The following is a 27,573-nucleotide window of genomic DNA, read 5'->3' as shown; positions in this document are numbered from 1 at the left end:
CAGACCTATTGACACTGATTTAGAGCTGTTCCTGTGTAATTTGACACATCCCAGCCTTTTACATCCCATTTATCTTCATTAAGAGAGGCTTTGACAGTCACACTTCCACTGAGATTACATCTGATGAGGCTTCTTATGCAGCTCTCAGGCTCTGTGTCTATTTTCTGCCTAAATGTTTAACAGGTCACTGTGAAATGACTTAACCAACTAAACCACCAACCAAACAAAAAGCTAATTTCTCTAAAACCTTCGGGGGCAAGAACTAGACTGACTGAGTGAAAAGGCAGCAAACATCCAAAGAAAACTTTGAAAGCTCTTCAGAGAGCTGAGAAATATTGCTCAGGGTCACTTTAGAAATCAGAAGAAAGTAATGAGGAAATGAGGGAGAGCTCCAGACTTTTGTTCAGTTCGGGAGGTCCTTTGGAAAGTCTTCTCTAAAATTATGGTTAAACATGTGACCTACAGTCTGACGTGCTGTGAGTGGTCAGTAAAAATAGAATCATGCTATATAAATGCAAATAATTCAGAATAAAAACAATCTCACTGTTTTCTTTTTAGCTTTTATTACCACATCACACAAAGAAATGATTGAAAGGACAATCTGTTAAACATAACTGTGACATTTACATCATCAAGCGAGACAGAGTTTAATTCATTCATAAAAAACATCAGTGACAATATGTAAAGATAACATAAAATCAAACTTTTTGGAACAATCAACAATGTATTAAAGGATAACGTCTATAGAGCGTTATTAACAGATGGTATGATAAACAGGTAATATGATATTTATACATGATATACACGCTGAAGCTCAGTGAACTTCAAGTTTCATCCAGTCACACAGAAGATTGTCCTCTTGGCATTTCTGTGAAGTTTCTGAAAGACAAAACATAAAACAGAAATTTGATTCATGTGAACTGAACCTGCTTTAATACAAACAGTAAAAACAAACTTCACATGCTGCTGGTTTGAAACCTGACGTTTGTTATTGTCAGAGTTTCTTTTCTATCCAGGAGAGAAAGCAGATACAAGAAAAATGACACATTTAAATATTATCTAAATATGAAAACTGACCAACAATATTCCTGCTGTTTTAAAATAAAATGTAACTGTTGATTAAGACGTCAGGTAACTCTCCTATCTTAACCTGGTCCTGTGAGAGAGTTTTCAGGACTTTGTTGACCAAACCAACACCAAGAGAATCATTTTCAAATGTAACAGTTTCTGGTTTGTATGTAAAAGAAATAACAGAACAGCTTTTCATAAACACAGAGCTTTAAAGAGTATCAAAGAGAAACCCATGCACTGTTACTGAACCACGTGAGTCACAGGTGAGGACTCTGTAATATCCTCTGCTGCTTCCCACAGTGAATTTTTAACTGTGATAATCTCAAAGGCAAAACAAAAGATTTTATAAGATCACCCAACGTTCATGAGACAGAGTTTATGAAGTTTGACATTCACCTTGGTTTTATCCACATCCCTGATTAGACGATCAGGGAAAAAACAACTTGTTTTCTATCTCGAGGTCGATGTATAAATTGGATCTTCGTGTGTCGTCTTGTATCATTTCCACTGAGGCAACACAGCTCCATGGACTGTATTTGTCATGGTTTAGGATTTGTTTGTTTGGCCAGTTACAAATATTTCATCAAATTTTCATGTTTAAATATTGGAAATTAGTTTTTCTGTTTAATAAGTCCAAACCGTTACCAAAATGATTTTATTGCCTAAACCTGACAGGATGTGGACTATGAACTCTGATCCAGCTTTGATTATCCAACAACTCACAATGGACACAAAGCAGATTTCCATTTCTAACATGCTCTAAGTGTATATCACAGTTTGACTGATCCTGGGTTATTCTGCAGTCTACAAATGTGTGAAAATTGGCAAATGCAGGTAAAAGTTTCCCAAATGCAGGCTCCATATCGACTGTCAGGGATCTGTGTACTAAACCTTTATCTTCTCATTGGAAAATGAACAAAAAGGTTCAATAAAGCTCAGAAAACATGTTTGTCTTTCTGTGTGTGATGGAGATAACAGTCAAATAACCCAATATAGTTAAACATCTCCCCAGTCACCAGGCCACAAACACAAACACGTTACATTTGTTTTGTACTCACACTGACTAATCCACAGCCGCAGAGTCATTATGATGTTAAAGATGATGGTCTTGATGAAGATCACTCTGAGAGCCAGGATGGTCAGAGACATGAGGTTCACCTTTGGATCTGCAAACAGCACAATCAGAAAAATGTCAACCAACAAACACAAACAGCTTCTTTCAATCCACCTGTTTAATCAGATCTAATACATACCTGGCTCCAAAACATCAACACATGGGCTGTCACCATTGGGTGGTGCTGAAAAAAATCAAACAGATAAAAGTGGTAATTAGCTTCATTTCAAAGTAAATCTCAGCAGATTGGGGAATTACATATCAAAACAATCGGCTACTTAAATCCAAATGTGAATATCAAGCTTTTGATTGATGATACTTTTCTGAAGTATCAATGTTTTGTTTTTTCCCAATTATGTCATTAATTATATGATGAAAATAATTCGAATGAATTTCTTGATACTTACATTCACAATCTTCTGCATCATCGCCTGGAAAAACCACCTGGTTGTACAGATCCAAGTTTGGTGATATCGCCACAGCTTTTGTCGTATTGAATTTCTGAAAATATGGATGCTGGTTGGATGCTGCATTGTGTCTGCTGAACCCAGTTGCCAGGCATGCCGTATTGCTGCCTTCTCCCAGTTTGAAATAGGATGGCTTGTACTCTACCCCTGAAAAACACAAACGAAGAACTCATGAACAAACTAGAATAATGTGGAATTATCTGCAGCTTCAGCATTTCTCTCAAAACCTCTGATCACTTGTTGGCCAAAGAAACGAGGTTTAATGCAAAGAGATGAGTTCACTCACAGACACACTGTGATTCAGACATGGTCAAAAACATCTGAGCTGCCGAGATCAAACTCAACAAAAGGATAATCAGAATGATGCTGCACTCTGTAAAAGATGGTTTCTTAACTTTGTAAAACTTTGCTGATGGTATTTGTACAGTTTTACATGTTATTAACACGAGAACACTTTCACTTAATGAAAGTAAATCCTCATGTGGATTCACTTTCATCTGGTCCACAGCAGGAATTTACTACTTTATCACAACACAATTACAACTTCAGGTCACAACCTTTGTGACTCACATGAGTGGACATAGTATAATATATATTTTTACCAGCGTTATAAAACATGTTACGTGACTCAGTCTTTTGTTTTAAAGTAACTTATTTAAGTACATTCATGGTGTTTGGTGCAGTAGTTTCATAAAAACAAGTTATTTGTCTGTGTTGTAGTATTTAGTATTAAATAAATATAAATCTGTTCACAAATACTGTACTCAATTAAAATATCAAATTGGAGCTTTTTAGTTATGAGCGTCTGCTTGCTATGTATTTATACAAAAGTTTATTTAGTTTCAAAATTATTTCATACAGTGAGGTGAAATAATGATCAGATATTACTTTATATTACATTAAGTACAAAGTATTTCCTATTGAGATTATATATTAAACTCAGTTCTGAATTCAGGCAAATGAAAAACATTTTAGAATTTCATTAATTTTTCAGGTTATGCAGACGATCCACTTACTTGAGGATGAAATTAATGTGATTCCTGATCCAAATATGACTTTGTAATTATTGTTATTCACACTGCAGCTAAACCAGTTACAAAAACCAGTGCAGCTCTTAACCATGTATATGTAAATAATACTAGTTCAGTAAATGTCTGTCAAATTGTTTTACTGTAGTGTAACATATCAGTAACATTACAAGCATGTTTGAGTTGTTGTTAACACTATTACTAACAGGATACAATTCTGGTAATAAAAAGCAACCTAACATAAAGTTAATGACTCAGAGATTGTGTTTGCCTCTGAGGTGCACGTCAGGAAAAATAACTGAGACAGTGTTTAAAATCATCTCTCTGACTCACTTTGACCCAAAATTTGGTTCCATCACCAAATATGAGTTTAGAGGCTTCAGATCGCTTCACACATTGTTGTGGTGTTGGATAATTACTGCTCTTCACCGCATACAGTTTATTTATTCTTTAAATATGAATCATGATTATAAGATCACTGTGTTTAATTTAATGTAAGACTTTTGAAATGTGACAGAGGAAAAAGGTACTTGTTATCATTTCACCAAAAATATAAAAAATATAAGTTCAACATCAACACTGTCATTTGATGGGTGTGAAAACATTTGATTTAAAGAGTGTTTGGATCTAGTATGTTGCTTCTGTACACATCAGAGTCACAACATCAGAGTCACAACATTAAGTTAAAGTATAAACTAACAGAAACAGAACAGAAAAATAATTTACTAATGGAAACTAACAGTCATCTAGATTTAACAACCACTCTGATACAAACACCCTAAACACTGCAGACAGATTAAACGTAAATGCACTTACGTGACTGTACAGTAACTTTGACCCCAGAACCAAAAACCAGCTTGTTGTTATTACTGTTCACACAGTGAATCAGTGGCATTCAAAAACTCCTGAACCAGATTCATCACTCTGTGTTTCACTCAGCTTCTGTTTCTTTTACTAAATAAATAAACACATTTTTCTGTGTTACATAAAATGTTTTCCATCATTACAACCTAAATCAGAAATTCAGAAACAACAGTTTGGTTTACAGTTTGTGTTTTGCTGACCTGAAAGAGTTTGTTTGATTTAAGTAACATCGTCTGTCCAAACAAAGACTACTGCTCCTGTTGTTGCATCCATCACTCACTAAAATCACTCAGGTCCAATCAAATTCATTCAAGTTAAAAAGACTCAATCTGGACTGTTTGGGAGTCAGAGCTGAAGTTTTCTCTTTTTCTCCACATCACTACTTTAAATCCAGATGGTATATTTTGTTATATTTTGTTGGTGTAGAAGCTTTTTTTTCTGAATAAAACTTTTTCACTCACTTGTTTGAACTCTCAGACGACTTCCTGAACCAAAAATCAGTTTCAAATTATCACTCTTCACACTATGAACGATCCAGCAACAAAAACTCACACGCAGCAGCAGCAGTAGAGCCCAACAGACAACAAACTGATATTAACTGAGTCACTGATCATGTGTTTACATTTTCCTTTTTTCCCACAATCTCGACAATTTGCTTTTGTTAATTATGTATTTAATTAATCTAATTGGGTAAAAGATCCTTTGAGGTTTGAGTCAGGAAAAGTATTCAGTGTTAAAAAAAAGAAAGAAGCTGAACGAAGCTTAACTGAGGTTAAATGTATTTGTGTAACAAAAAACATGAAATAATAAATAAGCATTAAAAATTGACTCTGTTCATCTGAGTTTAATTTGTTTTCAAAGACTTACTTTTCATTACATTCACAGGTTTTGTGTGTGTGTGTGTGTGTGTGTGTGTGTGTGTGTGTGTGTGTGTGACTAAATGTGGTAACAGAATTATCTTTAGAAAATTATAGGATGTTTTTGCTCATTGTCATTTGAATCTAACATTAAAAGCCTAACAGAATAATAATATTTACATTTTTAAAGTTGCAAACGCTGATAACTTATCTTCTATCAAACATGCTGATGTGGGTTTGGTGAAGTCGTGATTATTTATAATTTTAACAATGTGAGATTCACTAAACATCAAACATTGATGTGCAGTTTTAATGAAAGGAAACTCTTACTCTGTTGTACTTTCAGCTCAGTTCCTCGTCCAATGATTAGCTTTCGTGTCCCATCATTCACACACTGACTTACTTCATCACAGAAACTGAACAGGTTAAAGTTTCACCTGCTGTTTATGGCTCGAGGACATTTAAGTGCAGACGTATTCAGAACCAGTGTTTTCTCTGCTTAAACCTTAAAACCAAACATTAAGCTGTCATGTGAATGAAAAGGATTATTTAAGGATATTAGTTCGCTCACTCATACCTCGCACCCTCAAAGCTGCACTTTGTAACTTAAATGATTATATAAATATACAGTGTTTGGACTCTTAGAATGAAGAAAAACTATCAAATCAAAATCAAATTAATAACTAATAACTTCTAGTAACGCCTCGTTTTTCTTCTTCTCTTGCAGTAAACACGACTCACTGTCAGAGATGATGACTTTCATTCCAGATCCAAACTGTAGTTTTTCATCAGCTGATGCAGTCGCACAGTTAAAGAAGACTGATCAATAACTTATCTACACCTTACAGGACGTTTGTGTCATTTTTCTCTTTGCATGTATTTAGATAAATGAGCTTATTTAAAAATTATTATTTACTAAAAAACTTTTTTGAGAAAAAATATAGATCAGTATTTTCTGTGAATATAGGAAAAATAAATAATATTACAAATGTAAAATGAGAAATGTTCAGTGATGTTCGTTTGTTTCATAAACCTACTTTTCTCTATTTTCAGCTCGGTTCCGTCTCCAAACACGAGTTTTCCCGTCCCATCATTCACACAGTGAAACACTTCTTAACTTCAACTCAGTAATCAGCTGAATGTCTGACATCTTCACAGTAACTAATAACATATAATTATAAGAGTAATGATATTAACAACTAAGCACGTTGGATCAGTTGTGTATTTACCTCAAATTCAACCTAAAAGACTGAAACTCAGTGACGATAATCTTGGTTATTCATCAACTTTGGTTTGCAGATGAAGCTGATCGTTTCAAGATTATTTTGGGTTGTTGAAATATTAACTTGTGAAATCTCATAAGAATACAATAAATACACATTACTCAGTGTTGTGCTGACAAACTGTGGCTCTGTATTAAAGTGTAATGACATTCAAGAAGACGTCAGGACAAAAGAAAAACTGTTTCAAAGACAGAAAGGACCCATTTAGTTCTAAGTCATGATTAATAAATGATAAATGGCTCACGAGTTTGAATAATCAGCCTGGTTCCACCTCCAAAGTGGAGTTTTCTGCCTGCAGAGTCAGTCACACTGCACGCTGCTACAAACCAAAAACCTCAACTACAAAACTGCTTTTAGTGTAAATGGTTTGTTTGTAACAATAACTTCTGATAGCTCAGTAACATCTTCTCTTACATATAAAACTCAAATCTGATGCATTTAGTCATGAAATTATGAAATTTTGTCCAAAGACTTTCTTGAATACATGAAACTATTCTAATGTTTCTTTTAAGTAACTGCAGGCAATTTAAATTTACTGCTGAATAATGACTTTTTTCAATGGTTGAAGTTTAAAGCATGTTTTTGTGTCTAATGTTGTAGAGTTAATCTGAATGATTGCTCTGCTGTAATGTGTGATTGATAACTTCTATACACGATCTTTGGATTATGAATAAAACGAGCTTACAGGCATCGACTGTGACTTTGGTTTAAGAAAAGAAAACCCTGACAAAGTAAATGACAATAATTTACCAGCTGATGTCACAATAACAGCTGACCTCATACTTCAGTTTTATTTAAGACTGAATATTAATGTTGTAAAACTACCTTCAGTTCAGACTTACTGGTTTCTACATGCAGAGTTGTTCCAGTGCTGAAGAGGAGCTTAACGCCGTCATTCACACACTGAGAACAGACTCAGCAAAAACCAGTGAGAGCTCAGCGAGGGGCGAAACACATGAAACCAGTTTAAGGCTGGACATTTGTTCCTGTGTTTATAAAGGATTTAAAGTGACTGGAATTTAAAAACACATAATGTTACCATAAGGTAGACGTGGCAGACACAATATAACTCTAATTACCAAGGTTACCAAAGGTACAGTCTCCATACTCTGTTAACCTCCACGTACTGAACTACTCCATTGGTTAAACAGGGAAGATGGACTTACTGAAGCCATCAGGTGTGTGCCTTCACCACAGGTGAGTTTATAAAGCCCAGAGTCAGTCACACACTCAGAGACTGAAAGGATGCAGCACCATGGAGTGAAATACATTTAGGGGCCAGATGAAGAATAACCACAGAGAAATGTTTCTGTTCTGATGTCAGTCATAATGATTTAGTTCATCATGTATTTTAATTATATTATGTGATATTTATTCTCCTGTGAGAACACCATCTGACCATGAACTGAAAAGAAACGTAAAGTCATTCCTTTTATTTTTATATGATTTCATTTTAGTTGTTTTGATGGCTCAGCAGGAGAACAGCGACAGAAATTAGGATTTATTTTAAGTCTTCTTTCTCCAAACAACAGTTTCCAGTTTGTTCATCTTTCTATCCACAGCTTGTTTGTCTTACACACTTGACTCAATGTGTTTTGGAGTCAATTAATAAAAAAAACTGTTAACATTTTTTATTTAACATGTTTTTGTTTTTTAAATCTCAGAGTTAAACTGATCCTGTCAGCAGCTGTTTAAATGTTCTGACGTGCACGTTAAAACTACATGTGACTTTTATAAATCATAATTTTCCAACTGAATCAAAGTCCAACACTGTCATGAGTAAACCGTATTATATATTTGGATATGGAATATTTGAATTCGACTCACTGCTGTTTACAGTCAGTTTAGTTCCTTTTCCAAAGAGAAGTTTCCGGTTTGCTCCTGAGGCAGTCACACCGTGGAGCTGATCGCAGCATTAACTGGAGTCATAATCAAATCATCAAATCATTGATGATGGGACAACTTTGGCGTTTTGAACACTTTGTTACTTTTAGTAAGTTTTTTATCTGTGACACAGTGAAGAGTAACAACATACAGACGTTTTACAAACAGACTTTGTGTCTACTTTTACTTCACAGATATCTGTGGACTGCTGGTATCATTGTTCTGGGTAAAAATGGGGATAGTTAGCTGAGAAAAGTCAGCTGCATCGTTTCTGTTCCCTAAATAAAAACGACTTACTTGACTCAGTTCTAACTTTTGTGCCCAAACCAAAGACGACTCTGGAGTTTCCGAAGCCAGTCACACAACAAAAAACACAATCACACAAACTGACTTCAGTTAAATCCATTTCCTGAGTGCACATGTCCACAAACAACATATTAACTTATTCACAAAAAATCTTTGGCTAATAATATTTTACTTTTGTTTTATTTTTTACCAAATCTCATTTGGCTTAAAACAAAATATTAATATATATAAAAATGTAAGAGTAGCCAAAATCTACACGTGACAGTTATATGCAGGTCAGAGTGTGATGACATGTGTATGTCAGGTACAGATGAATAACATAAGTAATAATTACGGAACTGAAAGTTTAAAGTTTCTGTCCAAATAAATAAAAGATAAACTCAGATGTTTATAAACACTTACCTGACTGAACTATGAGTTTACTACCAGGACCAAAGACCAGCTTGTTTCCATAGTTACTCACACAGTAACACTAACAGTGACATAAACCTCAGAGATAAGCTCTGACACAGAAACTAAAATTAGTGCTGATGAAATGTGGAAAAATCCAAAACGCAGGAATAATTTTCATTGTTTGTACTGAGCTAAGTTGGTTTTTATTACTAACTGTGTTTTGATTTAATGAACTGCTGATAAAAATTCCACTTACTGTCCATCACTGTCATTTTTATGCCGTTCCCGAAAACTATTTTCCAGCTCCCTGTCCCAGTCACACAGTGTGTGTGCGCTCAGCAAAAACTACCTGAGAAGGTCGTCGTCTGTAAGAAGCTGTGCGCTAATCAGTAGAGAACTGCTAGATTATTAGAGTATTGGTTTGTGGTAATTAATGTGTTATGTTTTATATCTTTATAGTTAAAAACCTCAACATCACAACTAATTATAACATGAAGAATATCATTAAACTGCAAACACATACAGGCTGAACTGTGTTTGTATAGATGTGAACAGTTACAGTATTACAGTCATGTGACTGTTGGGTTTTTCTCTGTGTGTGATTGTAGGGTTTACCTTACAGTATAAAGCACCCTGAGGTGACTGTAGATGTGATTTGATGCTGTATAAATAAAACTGAATTGAAAATTGAATCATTACAAGAACTGTGTTTGTGTCTAATAATAACAACAATAATAATAATAATAATGATGATGATGATGTAACTTTGTTTGGGATGTGAAAAAGGACTTACTGGAGCTAACTGTCAGAGTAACGCCTGACCCAAAGCTGAGTTTGGAGGATCCGGAGAGCGTCACACTGTGACTGCTGTCAGCACTTTAACCCAGAGCTGCAGGTGAGCGTGAGTGAACGTCTTCACCTTTAAAGGTGTTTAAATAAATCATGAACTTCTTGATGAACCAAACTGCAAAATGAGTAAAAGCATTTGATTTACAGTCATTGTCGATGACGCCACATGAAGGACTCACTTGGTGTTTAGTTGTTGCAACACGTAAAACTACTTAGCTAACTAAAGTACATGAAAATTATTTTTAATTCCAATACTTAATATTTACTGAAGTTACTCACTGGTTACTATGGTTACTTTGGTCCCTTCTCCAAACAGGAGTTTGAAGCTCGCCCCTCCAGCAGTCACACAGTGGAGTCAACATGAACATTTACCCACAGGAAGGATGGCAGAGAAGTGAAAACTTTGTCTGGGCGTCATTTGTGTATTTTATATATTGTTGTTTTATTACTGTTTCACTATTTAGCAAATTTGTTTAATCAAACTAACAAAACAGCAAAAATATAAACTGTACTTACTGGAACTGACGGACAGTTTAATGCCAGAACCAAACAGGAGTTTGGCACCTCCAGTCACACTTGGAGAAATGCTACCACATAAACTCACAGCTGACACATCGAAGAGCAACAGGTACTGAACATGTGCAGCATGTTTACGGACTGATTAAAACTTTAACACGGGTCTGTTTTGAGTTTGGCTGCAGTTCTTCCAAATAATGATTGAAACATCTGAACTGCACTGCTGTTCTAACTGTAGTGTGTCATTAGCTGAAGCTTATGTAATGGTCATTAGTTCTTTGATTAAGGACTTCATGATAAGTATCTGGATTAAATCAAAAAGCTGTTTTTATTCACAAATCAACAAGTAGCTGTAACGAATGTGGGCAGTGTTTCAGTCCTGCACTGAGCTCTCGTTCTCAGTATTTCACAGTTTTATCACTTTAACACATGTACAGTACGTATGTTACAGGAAACACTAAATATATTGTTTATATGTTATTTGAATTCTTTGGATACTCACTGGCTTCAATGATTAATTTAACACCAGCCCCAAAGAAAAGCTTCCTGCTTGCTCCAGTAGCAGTCACACAGTCGCTCCTCTCACACAAATAACTGATGAGCAAGTGATGAACACTGACGACCTGATCTGTGAGCTGCATACATGGAAAACCTCAACATGGACACACAACATCACCAGTACAGATACTAGTATAAGTATCAAAGTACAAACTCCTGACACTCACTGGTTTGTAGAGTCAGTTTGGTTCCTTCTCCAAAGATCAGTTTGAAGTTTCCTGATCCAGAAGTCACACAGTGGATCTGCCCTCAACACAAACTGGCTGCCACTGCACACACGTGTGTGACAACACAACAACAGCTAATCTACACTTGGTTTTTCTAAAAGTAAATATAAACAAAGACTTGTAATGTAAACTTGTCCAGGACATGCTGCTGATTATCTGTTTGCTCTTAATAAAGGTGGAATGTAATGTAATATAAAACACCTTGAGGCGACTTTTGTTGTGATTTGGCGCTTTATAAATAATATTGAATTGAATTGAATTGAATGCAAAATGAATTTACTTAATTATAAATTTGAGGTTTAACTTTTCTTTCAATCACTATGAGCTTTAATTTTTTTTCAATCTAAAAATGCAAAATAAAAATAGTTGAACATGATGAAGTTTGTCTGTACAAAGAAGGAATGATGAGATTTTTCCACCTGATTGTCTTTTCAGAGACTGTTGTGATGATAAATGTGACGCTTTACAGTCAGACTGAGCGACACTGTTAGAGGATTTATTATTTGGTTTTATGCACTTGATCTATAACAGAAATGATACTCACACGCTTCAACAGTCAGCCGAGTTCCCTCACCGAAAACTATTTTTCTGTTTCCAGTTCCAGTCACACAGTGCGCCTACGCTCAACAACAACTACGAGCTCACAGTTTCATTTGTCAGGATATGTGTGTGTGTTTCCCCTGATGTCAGATACATTTAGTTGATATTTGGACTCTCACAAATAATTATTCACTGAATGATCAAACAGTTTGACAGTTTGTTGACATGAAACACTGGTGTTTCTAAATTTCACGCATCACTTTCCAGTTAATTCTAAATATCTGACACAGCAGCTGTTTGCTGCACAGAGATACTCACTCGATTCTATGGTTAGTTTGGTTCCTGTGCCAAAGACAAGTTTGTAGCTTCCAGTCAGAGACGCACAGTGAAAGATATCAGCACAGCTCCACGCACAGACGGGTCAAACAGAGCAGTGATCAAAGCTAAAGTGTGACATTTATCCACATATAGATTTTAAAACTTTACTGACAGACTGAACAATTTTACTTTTTAAAATTTACCAGTGAAAATTCAGTTAATAACAATGATAAACATAAAATATAAAACTTTTCATTGTGTCCTCCACAGAACTTTGATTTTGTTATCAAAGTCAGTTTAAATCATTAGGATTGGACGTTAAAGTCACTGAGATGAACATTTATCAGTGTAAAGCACATCGTCATTATATTCAGTTTATTCTGATCATGGTTTATAGTACTGGTCTTACTGGTTTCAGTGTTCAGTCTGATCCCTGCTCCAAAGACGAGCTTGTTGTTTCTATTATCCACACAATAAGAAACAGCCGTACACAAACTCACAGTGACAGAGCTGATGTCATCCAGCACACCGAATAACATAATCAATAAATTTAAAATATATGTTTAACCTTTGAATTTCATGATGTATCTTTTTATATCTTTTTTGGAGACAGAGTGAAAATCTGCAGTTGAAGATTTTGCATTTCTAATAAAAGACTTAACTGTTAAAAAAGAACAGAACTCTGGAGATTTCATTTCACTTAATAATAAATGAACTTGATGAAATATTAAAGTGATATATGTTGAATAAAGTGTATATTATGTGTGGCTGATGGAGTCAGACTCACGTGTTTGACCCACAGAACAAAAACTACCAGAGTCCTTTCAAACATCCATCATTCTTCATGTAACAAACATGTTTGGAGCTCAAACCATTTAAATATCTTTTGTATTAAGTTTCTGTTTGTCTGGATCCTCAGGATTTATTTTTCAGTGACGGAGTTTCACAAAAGCTGACTTTCCTTCTACTTTAAACATTTATATATGTGATATATTTAATCATATGTACACTAATGATACAAAGTAACCTTAAGATTAAAATGAATTCAACTTACTGGCAGCAACATGTAGCTTTGTGCCTCTTCCAAAAATAATCTTATTAACATTCACACAGTTCAAAGTGCCAGTGCTAAAACATCATCAGTGCAGCCCTGCAGAAACCACCTAAACCCAACACTGCTCAGACAGACTTCTGAAGTCTGAATATATTTTTCAAATATTTCAATCAACTCTCTCATTAAATCATCATGTTAATCATTGTCTGTGCTTCTTTAAAAAATCCCCATGGCAACGATGTTACTGATAAATGAACTGGACTTTTAATTTGGTCCCACTTCCACAGAGAAAGCTGAATTGTGACTTTCTTTGTACCATTTTTGAGCCCCTGAATATTGATTTATTTGAATTGATATGATTACTTACAGGTTTCAACGACTAATCTGGTTCCTCCTCCAAACAACATCTTATATCCAGCATTCACACAACATGAAGCTTCACAGCACAAACGTCTTGTTGGGCTTAGACTAAATATGTCAGTGTCGATGCTTCATACAATCAAACTCGTCAGCTTGATTATCATGATTCATCATTATTGTTATTTAGACAATATTAACGATCCTAACAATACTTGTGGTTACTCTCGATCACTTACTTGGATTAATGGTTAATCTGGTTCCCTGTCCAAAGATGATCTTACCAGCAGCGTTCACACAACATGAAGCCCGAACACACAAACTGAACACTGAAGAACTGCAACAAGCTGACTGTAGAAACACTGTTTCTGCTCCTTTCTATTTCCTAATACTCCTGTTTGCTAAGAAATAAATAGAAATTAATACTAAAAATTAAAATATTGTTTTTTTTTAATAAACCACATGTGTCACTGGCTTCTAAAGATATAACATATCTGTGGTCAGGATCAGAGAACTTACTGGTTTCAATGGTTAATCTGGTTCCCTTTCCAAACATTAGCTTAAATCCACCACCATCCTTCACACAACATGTTGACCTTTAACACAAACTCAGCACTGCTGTTTATTAGTTATGGTTTTACTTATTTCTTCAATATTTCTGTTAGGCTGCTCTAATATTAACGTGCTGTGCTTGTTTTTACTGATTTCAATGTTTAATCTGTTTATTTCTGTAAAACTAAAAGAGTTAAAATTCTGTTTTCAGGATCTTTTATTTCCACACTTATCTAAAGACTGACAATTTTCAAAATAAAAGTAGTACATAAGCCTAACATTTACTGAATCAGTTCCACATACACACGTTTTTCATATGAAAACAACAGTGTACTCTGTACTTACTGGGTTCCACAGTTAGTTTGGTTCCACTTCCAAATATAAGCTTAAATCCACTGCTACTCGTCACACAACATGAAGACTCACAACACAAACTCAGCACTGACTCTGAGTCCTCTCAGAAAGATAAAAACTCATATAATTGATCTTATTACAAGCTGGTTGTGTTTTCTTTTAATGTTTGTTTGTTTGTGTATGGCTTTCCTGAAACAACAAACAGTCTGCAGACAGTAAATGTGTGACGTACAGTCAGACGGGTCCTGGATAATGAAACTAACACTAGAGGATTACAGTAAATCATACTCACACAAATCAACAGAAAGCTGAGTTCCCTCAGCAAAAAGTATTTTTTGGTTTCCAGTCACACAGTGCAGCTCCCCTCAACAACAACTCTGACACAGTTTCAGTTCAGGATTTAAATTTGCACATGTGTTATTAGATATTTAAGTCTGAATTATTAATATCCAATGAGAGGTGAAACAAACAGTAATAAAAGAGAGAACAGGGCGATAGAAACATGGTTCCTATTTTGTGTCGTCCTCCGGACTTATTATTAGAAAACAGGAAGTTGCTGCGTGAATAATTACATGTTTGAATATTTCGTTTTAGTTCATTTTGAATTCAAACTGGACTTACTGGCTTCAACGTTCAGCCTGGTTCCCGACCCAAAGATGAGCTTGTTTCCAGTATACACACAACAGGAAACACCTCTACACAAACTCTACACAACTAACAGTGATGCTGCTCATATTATTAATTCATCTGACTCATCTGAATAAATAACACAGTTGTTGATATTGTAAAATAATGTAATATAAGGCAGAAACGTTCATTATGAAGTTCCTGTGTGTAAGATCTGTTATGGAAACATTTTTAGAAAAACAGAACTGTAAAAAAGTCTTTTTAAACTTTTACGCTCCAAAGTTTAGAAACTCAGTGAAAACCAAACAGACTGAAAGCTCCACAGCAAACATGGTTTCACACACAGTTCAGACTCTGACCAGTGAACAGAGCCAGGAGCCAGAAGCTGAACCTGGAGTTCAGATTAAATCACATTCGACTTTTTCTGATTGTTTTGTGTGAAACAGCAAAGCTGAACTTCAGACTGATGTTTCTCAGAGTCTGTTTTATTATTTCATTGTTAGTTTGTGTCCTCGCTGGACCTGTTTTTGTTTTTAATGAAATGACACCTACTAACTCAGATTTATAAATATAGTGATGATTTGTTAAAAAACAATTTTACTTATATTACTTACTGGTTTCAATGGTTAATCTGGTTCCCTTTCCAAACATTAGCTTAACTCCACCACCATCCTTCACACAACATGTTGACCCTTAACACAAACTCAGCACTGCTGTTTATTAGTTATGGTTTTACTTATTTCCTCGATATTTCTGTTAGGCTGCTCTAATATTAACGTGCTGTGCTTGTTTTTACTGATTTCAGTGTTTAATCTGTTTATTTCTGTAAAACTAAAAGAGTTAAAATTCTGTTTTCAGGATCTTTTATTTCCACACTTATCTAAAGACTGACAATTTTCAAAATAAAAGTAGTACATAAGCCTAACATTTACTGAATCAGTTCCACATACACACGTTTTTCATATGAAAACAACAGTGTACTCTGTACTTACTGGGTTCCACAGTTAGTTTGGTTCCACTTCCAAATATAAGCTTAACTCCACTGCTACTCGTCACACAACATGAAGACTCACAACACAAACTCAGCACTGACTCTGAGTCCTCTCAGAAAGATAAAAACTCATATAATTGATGTTATTACAAGCTGGTTGTGTTTTTTATGTTAACAATGGATTATTGAGCCTTAAGAATCAATTATTAATATTGAGACCAAATAACTGGAAATCTTCTTTTTCAAAGAGCTCTTTACATCTTGCATTTGTGACTTGCTGACACGAGTCGATAAAGAAAAGTGATCTTTGTTTGATACTCACTGCTCTCCACAGTCAGCTTGACTCCCTTTCCAAACATGATTTTCCAGTTTGAGGAAGTAGTCACACAGTTCAAATCATCTCAACAATAACTGGCGCTATAAAAGCATGCATGTATAAATCTAGAAGAAATATACATATATATTCTATTAAAATGTATTATTAATCAGTTAGTCTTATGAGTAGTGTGGACAAAGAAAATGGGCTTTCCTGAAACAACAAACAGTCTACAGACAGTAAATGTGTGACGTACAGTCAGACGGGTCCTGGATAATGAAACTAACACTAGAGGATTACAGTAAATCATACTCACACAAATCAACAGAAAGCTGAGTTCCTTCAGCAAAAAGTAATTTTTGGTTTCCAGTCACACAGTGCAGCTCCCCTCAACAACAACTCTGACACAGTTTCAGTTCAGGATTTAAATTTGCACATGTGTTATTAGATATTTAAGTCTGAATTATTAATATCCAATGAGAGGTGAAACAAACAATAATAAAAGAGAGAACAGGGCGATAGAAACATGGATCCTATTTTGTGTCAACTAATTATTAGAAAACAGGAAGTTGCTGCGTGAATAATTACATGTTTTTTTTTTTTTGTTTGTTTTTGTTTTTTAATATTACCTTATTGTTAGGACTGTTTTTGTTGTGCATCTGCACTTTATTGTTGTCAATGTCTACGCATGGGACAGTGTGAAACGTAATTTCAATTCCTTTGTATGGCAAGTACATTTGAAGAAATTGACAAATAAAACTGACTTTGATGTTTGAATATTTCGTTTTAGTTCATTTTGAATTCAAACTGGACTTACTGGCTTCAACGTTCAGCCTGGTTCCCGACCCAAAGATGAGCTTGTTTCCAGTAAACACACAACAGGAAACACCTCTACACAAACTCTACACAACTAACAGTGATGCTGCTCATATTATTAATTCATCTGACTCATCTGAATAAATAACACAGTTGTTGATATTGTAAAATAATGTAATATAATGCAGAAACGTTCATTATGAGGTTCCTGTGTGTTTTTGTTTTTAATGAAATGACACCCAATAACTCAGATTTATAAATATAGTGATGATTTGTTAAAAAACAACTTTACTTACTGGTTTCAATGGTTAATCTGGTTCCCTTTCCAAACATTAGCTTATATCCACCTGCTCCAGTCACACAATGAAGAACTTCATAACACAAACGTCTCCAATGATTCATGTTGAAAAATTAAATCACTGTTTGGCAGAATTGCAGGTTTCTGACTACACACCATTCTTCTAGACTTATTCTTAACTTTATTCTTATTTTATGCCAGTTTTATCTGCTGTCCTGCATCTTAAATGATAAATTATCTGAATCAGTTTCACATACACATGTTTTTCATATGAAAACAACAGTGTACTCTGTACTTACTGGGCTCCACAGTTAGTTTGGTTCCAGTTCCAAATATAAGCTTAACTCCAGCACTGCCATCCTTCACACAGCATGAAGACCCACAACACAAACTCAGCACTGACTGGGTTCAATGGTTAATCAACATGTTATGTATCATTTCCCTTTTGATTGAGTTATCTCTTTAATGGGCCTTCAGAATAAATTGATAACTTTTGCACTCTATGTTTGTATAATTATTAAATATTAAGATGACATTTCTTAATAAAATGACCCATTAAATACTATATATGTTGTTTATATGCAGGTTTTACTCTGAGCTGTGTTTTTCTTTGGTTTCCAGCTGTTTAAAAATATTTTATATTTACAGTTCTCATTTTAACACTGATCATAATTAATATCATTACTCACTGGGTTCAATGGTTAATCTGCTTCCACTTCCAAATGTCACCTTAGCTGCACCAAGATTCACACAGCATGAAACTCCATAACACCAACCTGAGACTGAGTCGTGCTGAACTTTGGAAAACATGGATTTCATATTTGACAATTTTCTCTTTACATTAAAAGAACTACTCTATGAGAAAAATGATCTACTATGTTGATTCATTCTTCGTACAGGTATTTATGTGATGAAATTAAAAGTATTACTGAATATTTCTTTACTCTATGATGGTTTGATGAGACTCAGATGAGGCAATAGAGCATCACTGCCATTGTCCATTTAAACTCAAACATTTCATGTCTTATATTGTTTTTAATACTTACAGGATTCAACAATTAATCTTGTTCCACTTCCAAAGCTGATCTTATTTCCACCACTAACAGTCACACAGCACACAGCTCCATGCCACAAACCTCAGCTGTGATCATCTCCAACAAACTATTAGGAAAACATGAGGACACAAGCCAGCATCCCCAAACTAACCAGAGCAGTTATTAACATATAAATTCTGATGTTTAGTGTAAATCTGACATGCAGCACTGTTTGGTTTTACTGAATACAGGAATTCTTAGTTAATGTATTTGAATGACAAACACAACATAGCAGTAGTTACATCATTTTCCCCTGATTTCTGTCAAACAACTATATTTTATCAATATATTCACATATTCAGTTTATTCTGTCTGTTTATGTTTCTTTCATTTGTCAGTTTTATAATCCTGTTACTCATTTTCATCACTGTTGAAAGATTAGTTAAATTAATGTGAACTAATTTAACTATTTGCTACAACTGTTATCTAATATGACCTTTATATAAACACTTACTTGGATTAATGGTTAATCTGGTTCCCCGTCCAAAGATGATCTTATTAGCAACATTCACACAACATGAAGCCCCATAACACAAACTAACACAAACTAACACAAACTAACACAAACTAACACAAACTAACACAAACCAACACTGGATAACTGAATTTAGATAAAGAACTTTTTCACCATTAATAATTACACTGTTCGATACTCTTTTCTAAGAAACAAATATACATTCAATCTTAATTTGTGTCTATTTTTAAAAAAGTTTCTCCTTCTATTTTAGAGATGCAGGTTTCTGACGTCCCAACATAATTTATCTCGACTTAATCTTAATGTTATTTTATTTCATGACAGTTAGTTCTTCTGCTGTGGTTGTTTAAACACACACATTATGCAGCCACATGTGTGATCTTAGGGTTGTTTTTAAAAGTAAAAAGTCTTTCGGTAACCATAGAGACTATTTATTCGACATTCTAAAATGAAGCGATATAAATGTGTGTCATCGGATGGCAGCGCTGCACTGAACTGTTTCATGTTTTCTTTTTCGTCAGATTGTTTGTTTGGTGTTGATTTGACAAACATGTTGAGACTGAATCATCTAATATTCATAATCGTAGATTTTCAATCAGTGGATTTCTGAAGTTAATTTAAACCTTTTCTCATCAACATCTAGCATAACATAAAATACTAAGACTTACTTGGATTAATGGTTAATCTGGTTCCCCGTCCAAAGATGAACTTATTAGCAGCATTCACACAACATGAAGCCCCAGTACACAAACTCAGCATTGAATAACTGAGTTCAACTACACTTTAAAAAGCACATTTTTCACAGCTGATAATTATTTTTATTCTTGTTTCTTAAGCAACAAATATGTATTAATTCTTAAATTTTGTCTTTTTTAAATGTTTTATCTCAGAGATCCAAGTTTCTGACTGGATGTGATTTTTCTAGATTTGTTCATTTTATTCTTACTGTTCTTGAGTTTTTGTTTTTAAGTAAAACACATCATCATAGTACTTACTGGGTTCAATGGTTAATCTGGTTCCACTTCCGAACATTAGCTTTGTTCGACTGGCGTCATTCACACAGCACGAAGGCCTTCAACACAAACTCAGCAGCCTTCTGTTAATGTACATGTGAGCCATTCTTGGCTTTACTAATTTAAACTTGGGCTGCGTTCTAATTTACTCCCATTTCCAAAACAAATTTAGTCTCTCAGCTTCATATTTTCTGATTTTCCTTCATGAACCTGAGTCAGTGCTTTACTTACTTGGTTCAACAGTTAATCTGGTTCCACTTCCAAAGATAAACTTGTATCCACTGCCACTCGTCACACAACATAAAGACCCACAACACAAACTCACTGCTGACTTTGACTCAACTCAGGAAGATCATAAAACATATCTCTTACAGATTTTATGCTCTTGCATGTTGATATAAATGCTGAGCTGTATGGTGTAGTTCTTTTGTTCTTTAATGTTACAAATTTTCTTCTTTTTGTAACAGTGTTTCAATCAATTATGTCTCAACATTTACCTAATTAATCATATTGATTTGTTAAGTACAGTTAAGTTGTGCTTTAAAAATATTTTGTATTTATAATCAATAAGAGTACTCACTGGGTTCAATCAATAATCTGCTTCCTCGTCCAAATGTCATCTTAGCTGCACCAGTATTCACACAGCATGAAGCTCAGTAACACAAACCAGCTAATGAAACATGATGTTCATGTTTCACAAACATGTTGATAGTTTACTTAAAAAAACAAACAAAAACAAAAAACAAAAAAAACCCGACTGTGTGAGAAAAATTTGTAATCTGCCAATTTAGATTTTGGTGTACAGCTGACATGAAGAACAGGTATTTGCATATCAGTGAATTCTTTGTTAATAATGTTATAAAGATAAGAGTCAAACAAACTGTTTTTATTGTACTTTTGATAAAACTCAGATGAGACTTTAAAGCTTCACTTTAACATGAACATTATGTTCAGTCAGAATAAGGTGTGATGTAGTTTATGGTTTATATAAAACATTTCTTTTACTCACTGGATTCAACAGTAAATGTGATTCCTCTCCCAAAGAAGATCTTATTCTGATTTGTACCAGTCACACAACAAGAAGCTGCATAACACAAACTCAGCAAAGCTAAAGATCAGAACTGAGACGTTCACTCTAAACATTAATATTCAGACATGATTAAATCATCGAGATCCTCTCATGTTTTTACATTTTGCTGTGTTATTGACCTCACATGATTACACTGATGAGGCTGCTCATGATTCACATATGATTAGGTTTTAATGAATCAGTTCACCAGCATGCACCGTGTTTAAAGATGATTCAATTTAAATATAAATACATACATAAAAATATGTATAATTACTTAATTACTTAATTATCACTGTCCTCAAATTGTTGTCTTTTATTATACAACATGATGTTTTGTGCATATAAGATCACAAATTTAATTACTTAGAATATTTTGATGTGTACTTACTGGGTTCAATAATTAATCTGCTCCCCCTCCCAAATATCATCTTAGTTCCAGCTCCAGCATTCACACAGCACGAAGCTTCGCAACACAAACTGAGCACTGGTGAACTTCATTTATCAACAGTGATTTTGTCTCATTTAAGACATTTGTTTATTAAAAATACTGCCATACGACCTCATTATTACATTTATATTTACATAACTGGCATTACTGGTATACTGATGATTTTTATATTCAGTCAGTGTTAAATATGTTATTCACATTAAAGCATTAAAAGTCTATTTTTAGTATTTGTGATTTAGTATGTAGCTCTAAAAAACTAAGGTATGATTTAGTTTATGATTTATATTAAACACTGTTGTACTCACTGGATTCAACAGTAAATGTGATTCCTCTCCCAAAGAAGATCTTATTCTGATTTGTAGCAGTCACACAACAAGAAGCTGCATAACACAAACTCAGCAAAGCTAAAGATCAGAACTGAGACGTTAACTCTAAACATTAATATTCAGATTTGATTTAATCATCACCTCACATGTTTTTACATTTTGCTGTGTTATTTGACCTCACATGATAATGTGCATTAAAGCAAAATGACTAAACTGATGATGCTGGTCATGATTCACATATGTTAGGTTTTTATGAACCAGTTCATCAGCATGCACCGTGTTTAAAGATGATCAATGTTTAAATACATAAATAAAATCATGTTCCACTGCATATAATTACTTACTGGTTTCAATGATTAATCTGGTCCCACTCCCAAACAAGATCTTATTACCACTTCCAGTATTCACACAGCATGAAGCTTCATAACATAAACTCTGCATGTGACCAACTGTGATCCACTTATATGTTTGTAAAATAGAGGAAATCAAATTTCTAATATTAAGATTTGAGCTTTATTCACTTTTGTATTTCAGATTATTTCTAAAGAACACTCGTTATAGCTTTCCCCTGTTATTAATAGATTAGTACTTCTTAATCATCTTAAACCTTTATTAGCTCTCTGAGCTGTTATGACACCACAGCATCACGTAGATCAAACAAAAACTCTTAATTTGTGAAAATTTGATGTTTTGAAGTTTTCCGCTTGACAACAGTGTTATATATTTCTGGTTTGGTGAGAGCTACATTAACCCTGATTTTCATAAGTATCAGAACTTAAATGGTTTTAATGATAGTTTTAGTTCCACTTCCAAAGAAGATCTTATTCTGACTTTTAGCACCCAAACACAAAACCATATATTCTAATTTACTGACATTTTCAGTTTCTCAGCTTCATATTTTCTGATTTTCCTTCATGAACCTGAGTCAGTGCTTTACTTACTTGGTTCAACAGTTAATTTGGTTCCACTTCCAAAGATAAGCTTGTATCCACTGCTAGATGTCACACAACATAAAGACCCACAACACAAACTCACCACTGACTTTGACTCAACTCAGGAAGATCATAAAATTATCTCTTACTGAATTTCTTCTCTTACAAGTTTACATAAATATTTTAGCTGGGTGCTGTTGATTTTTATCTTTTACAGTTGTTGTTGTTGTTTTCATGTTACAAGCGTTTTGTGTAACAGTGTTACAGTGAATTATGTCTAAACTTGTCGTTAACCTTGAGAGTCATTTTTTAATACTGATACCAAATAACTGGAAATGAGTTTTTTTTCAAAGAGCTCGTTGTATCTTTTATGTTTAATACTGATGTGAGGCCAAATAACATGAAATATCTTTTTTTTTTTTCAAAGAACTGTGTCAGATTATTCAATGTTCAAATGAATTTGCAGATTTGTTATTAAAAAATCTATCAAATATTTTATATATAATTTTACGGTGAACTGAGGTTTTGTTTGTGTTCCAGTGATTAAGTTGTTATTTTAATTATTTTATATTTGCAGTTGTCATTTTAACACTGATTATGATCAATAACAGTACTCACTGGGTTCAATCATTAATCTGCTTCCTCGTCCAAATGTCATCTTGGTTCCACCAACACTCACACAGCATGAAGCTCAGTAACACAAACCAGCTAAACTAAACAGGATTTCCATGTTTCGCAAACACGTTGATGTTTTCATTAAAATAACTACTGTAAAAATCTGCAACTTTAGATTTATGATGTACAGCTGATATTAAAATCAGTTATTTTTATATCACTAAATTCTTTATTCAGGTCAAAGATAAGAATCAAACAAACTGTTTTTATTGTACTTTTGATAAAACTCAGATGAGACTTTAAAGCTTCACTTTAACATGAACATTATGTTCAGTCTGAATAAGGTGTGATGTAGTTTATGGTTTATATAAAATATTTCTTTTACTCACTGGATTCAACAGTAAATGTGATTCCTCTCCCAAAGAAGAGCTTATTCTGATTTGTAGCAGTCACACAACAAGAAGCTGCATAACACAAACTCAGCAAAGCTAAAGATCAGAACTGAGACGTTAACTCTAAACTTAATATTCAGACATGATTAAATCATCGAGATCCTCTCACATGTTTTTACATTTTGCTCTGTTATTGACCTCACATGATTACACTGATGAGGCTGCTCATGATTCACATATAATTAGGTTTTAATGAATCAGTTCATCAGCATGCACTGCATTGAAAGATGATCCATATTTAAATATAAGTACATAAATAAAATCATGTTCCACTGCATATAATTACTTACTGGTTTCAATGATCAATCTGGTCCCACTCCCAAACAAGATCCTATAAGCATTGCCAGTATTCACACAGCATGAAGCTTCACAACATAAACTCTGTGATCTGTATTTGCAGAATATAGAAAATTTAATTTTTCATATTAAGATTTGAGCTTTTTTATATTTTGTATTACCATACCTAATGACACTGATTTACATATAATTATGATTCTTGCACTTTTTAAATGATTATCCATATTAACTGCATATTGCATGATGTGACAGGTAGCACTTATCATAATGTCACATCATTAAGCATAACTGAGGTATTAGTACGCTTTTAAGAAGTGTGTGATTCACACGCCAAAAAAATTAACCCAACATGAACTCCATCAAATAAATTAGCTGTGGATCTATTTTAGTGTTATTTAAAAAATAATAATTTCATATATTTATTTTGTTTTTTTATTAAAAAGATTAATGCAAATTCATTTAGTAAAAACCTTTATAATATATATATGAGTGACTTTATCCTGCAAATACGATGACATTTAGTTTTCCAGCTAACAACAGTGTTATGTTACTGGTTACATGGTTTTACTATTATTATTATTAATATGAAAACTTACTGGCTTCAGTGTTTAGCTGGGTTCCACTGCCAAAGAATATCTTATACTGATTTGCACCAGTTGTCACACAGCATGAACCCCCATTACACAAAGTCCCAGTAAGGAACTGAACCAAACACATGGAAACCAGTAACATTTTACAGTTTCATGTAAAGTATTTCTACAGTAAAGGTAAATGTACTTAATTGATGTTAACAATGGTTTGAATTTATTACAGATAAACTGCACTCAGTGCTGCTTTCAGAGACATCTATATAATAATAATTATAATCAATGTCAAAGCACTTACTGGGCTCAGCAGTTAATCTGATCCCTCTTCCAAAGATCAGCTTATTACGGTTTGAAGTAGTCACACAACATGACACACCAGCACACAAACCAGTAACTGACAGGAGCCAACCACACAAACCAGTAACTGACAGGAGCCAACCACACAAACCAGTAACTGACAGGAGCCAACCACAGTTAAAACAATTTGAATGAAAAGACTCAACTAACTTTACTTATTTGTCTTCTAACTCATCCTTCTTTAAACACACTCAACTATTTTACTGACTTACTGTTTATTTACTCAATTATTTTGTTTAAGCTTTTCAAACATTATATTTTTTAATTAATTCCATTCAAGTTACTTCAAATTGTAACTTTTAAAATGATTATTATAATACCACAACTACACACAAACTGGGTTACTGGTTTTTTTTGTTTTGTTTTGTTTTGTTTTGTTTTTTTAAAGGTAAAAACAGTTTCTAGGCATATTTCATGCTAAACCATTAAAACATATATCAGCACTTACTGGGTTCAGTGGTTAATCTGGTTCCACTTCCAAAAATGATCTTATAACCACCTCCAGTTTTCACACAACATGACGCTCCAGCACATAAACTGTGATGTAACATCAGACGCCTTTAGAAATGCTTTTTCTACTCTCAGAGTGGGGATATGTCAAAACTGTATTTATATTATATTATATATTATATTATGCATCTATATTTAGTAGAAATACTGTGTAAAGTCATATCATCCACTTTGATGTTGTATCTTATCTTTGTGTCTTATTTTTGTAGGTCAAAGTAAATGTGCTTTGGGTAAGATTTCTTTTTAAATTGACAAATGTTCAAATTTCAGCATTTCAGTCACTGACACTGACATGTCTGCTTCATCTTTAGGGAATTTCATGCGTAATCTGCTTTTGTATTAAAAATATGATTCTAAATGTTTACTTTGTACTTACTTTGTTCAATATTTACTCTGGTTCCTCTTCCAAAGGTAAGTTTCTGTAAGCCAGCATTCACACAGCATGAAGCTCCCTCACACAAACTGAGTCAAACTCCATTCAAAAAATAAATTCGACTCTGAGCTTTTTGTACGAGCGTTTGGTTTTTCTGTCAAATTGATGTAAAATTGTTCAGTTTAGTGCAAACTTAAATTTAAACACTAGTTTTACATTTTAATCACTTTTCAGTTTCTACAAAACAATTGAAGGTCAGAGAGTTAGTAGCTATCCTTTTGTTGCTTATTACATTATTATTGGTTTGTTTGCACTCATATACATATCAGAACAATAAACTTACAGGTTTGGAGGGTTAATCTGGTTCCTCGTCCAAAGATGAGCTTGTTTGTATTTTGAGTCACACACAGTGAAACTCTGTTACACAAACTCAAAGCCATTAACTGACCTGAGCTTCTGTGAGTTTGCATGTGAGACTGGTGAAGAATATTCAGCTAAAATAAGTTTAAAATAAGGTTTTATTTGTATGTATTTTTATAGCAACCTTTCCTTAACAAACTGTATTTGCTTATTATTATTTATCAATAGCAGTACTTACTGGGTTCAATCAGTAATCTGGTTCCAGTTCCAAAAATGAGCTTAAACTGATTCCCAGTAGACACACAATGTGATACTACACAACAAAAACCCAGCAGTGGCCCTTTACTACCCAGAACAACTTTGTAACACAAATACATTTAAGAACAGTTAGCTCTCATTGTGTAATTGTCATTGTTCAAGATCTGACTCTTATTTACAAATATGAAGGGAAACAACTTTAGTTTCATAAACGTCTTTAACAAACAAACAAAAGATAAAATATTATTCTGCTGTCTGATATTCTACTGAAGAGAAATCAGAGAAAGAGAAGAGAAAAGTAATCTTACATATTTTATGTGTCCCTAGAAAAAAAACTGCAGTGAGTTTTTCCTACTGTTGCTTGTATATTATAAATATATACTTTAAATTACTCACAAGATTTATCTGCATTGAGTTTTAACACTTTGAACATATTTATTATGCAGAAACACAAACTGACTTACTGTCATTAACATATAGTTTGGTGCCGCGTCCAAAGATAACCTTGTTTGCACCCCCGCTGTATGTCCCACAGTCTGCAGCCTCAGCACATTAACCTGACTGACTGCAGCAAACTGACAGTGTTTATGAAAATCATCAATACTGTTTCATTTTCTATTAAATCTTTTTGTTTAAATAATTACATTTAATTATACTAACAAGCAAATTCTTTGGTGAAATATAGAGGGTTTCAAAAATAGCCCAAAAACATCAACTTTAAAGTTGCCCACATAAAGTGGAAACATCAATGTCATCATCACCTT

The 27,573-nt window shown here is 33.9% G+C and overlaps 1 protein-coding gene across 2 annotated transcripts in view; it reads right to left on the bottom strand.

Annotated features, from left to right (window-relative positions):
• Positions 1-544: 544 nt before the first annotated feature.
• The window catches only part of LOC116312420 (T cell receptor alpha chain MC.7.G5-like), a 98,743-nt gene continuing 71,714 nt past the window's right edge, over positions 545-27,573 (bottom strand). The window contains exons 1-5 of one of the 2 annotated variants that reach the window (XM_039607831.1): positions 4,497-4,590; positions 2,593-2,799; positions 2,325-2,369; positions 2,130-2,237; positions 545-879 (exon numbers count right to left, since the gene is read on the bottom strand). In XM_039607831.1, the coding sequence (XP_039463765.1) occupies positions 878-879; positions 2,130-2,237; positions 2,325-2,369; positions 2,593-2,799; positions 4,497-4,575 (441 nt within the window). In that variant the 5' untranslated portion in view covers positions 4,576-4,590 and the 3' untranslated portion in view covers positions 545-877. Of the gene's footprint in view, positions 880-2,129; positions 2,238-2,324; positions 2,370-2,592; positions 2,800-4,496; positions 4,591-27,573 lie in introns of those variants that run through there. The other variant, XM_039607830.1, reaches the window with a different exon arrangement.

This window comes from Oreochromis aureus, unplaced genomic scaffold (genome assembly GCF_013358895.1).
Source record: "Oreochromis aureus strain Israel breed Guangdong unplaced genomic scaffold, ZZ_aureus HiC_scaffold_58, whole genome shotgun sequence".
NCBI classification, from domain to species: domain Eukaryota; kingdom Metazoa; phylum Chordata; class Actinopteri; order Cichliformes; family Cichlidae; genus Oreochromis; species Oreochromis aureus.
This window is presented reverse-complemented; position numbering and strand designations above follow the sequence as displayed.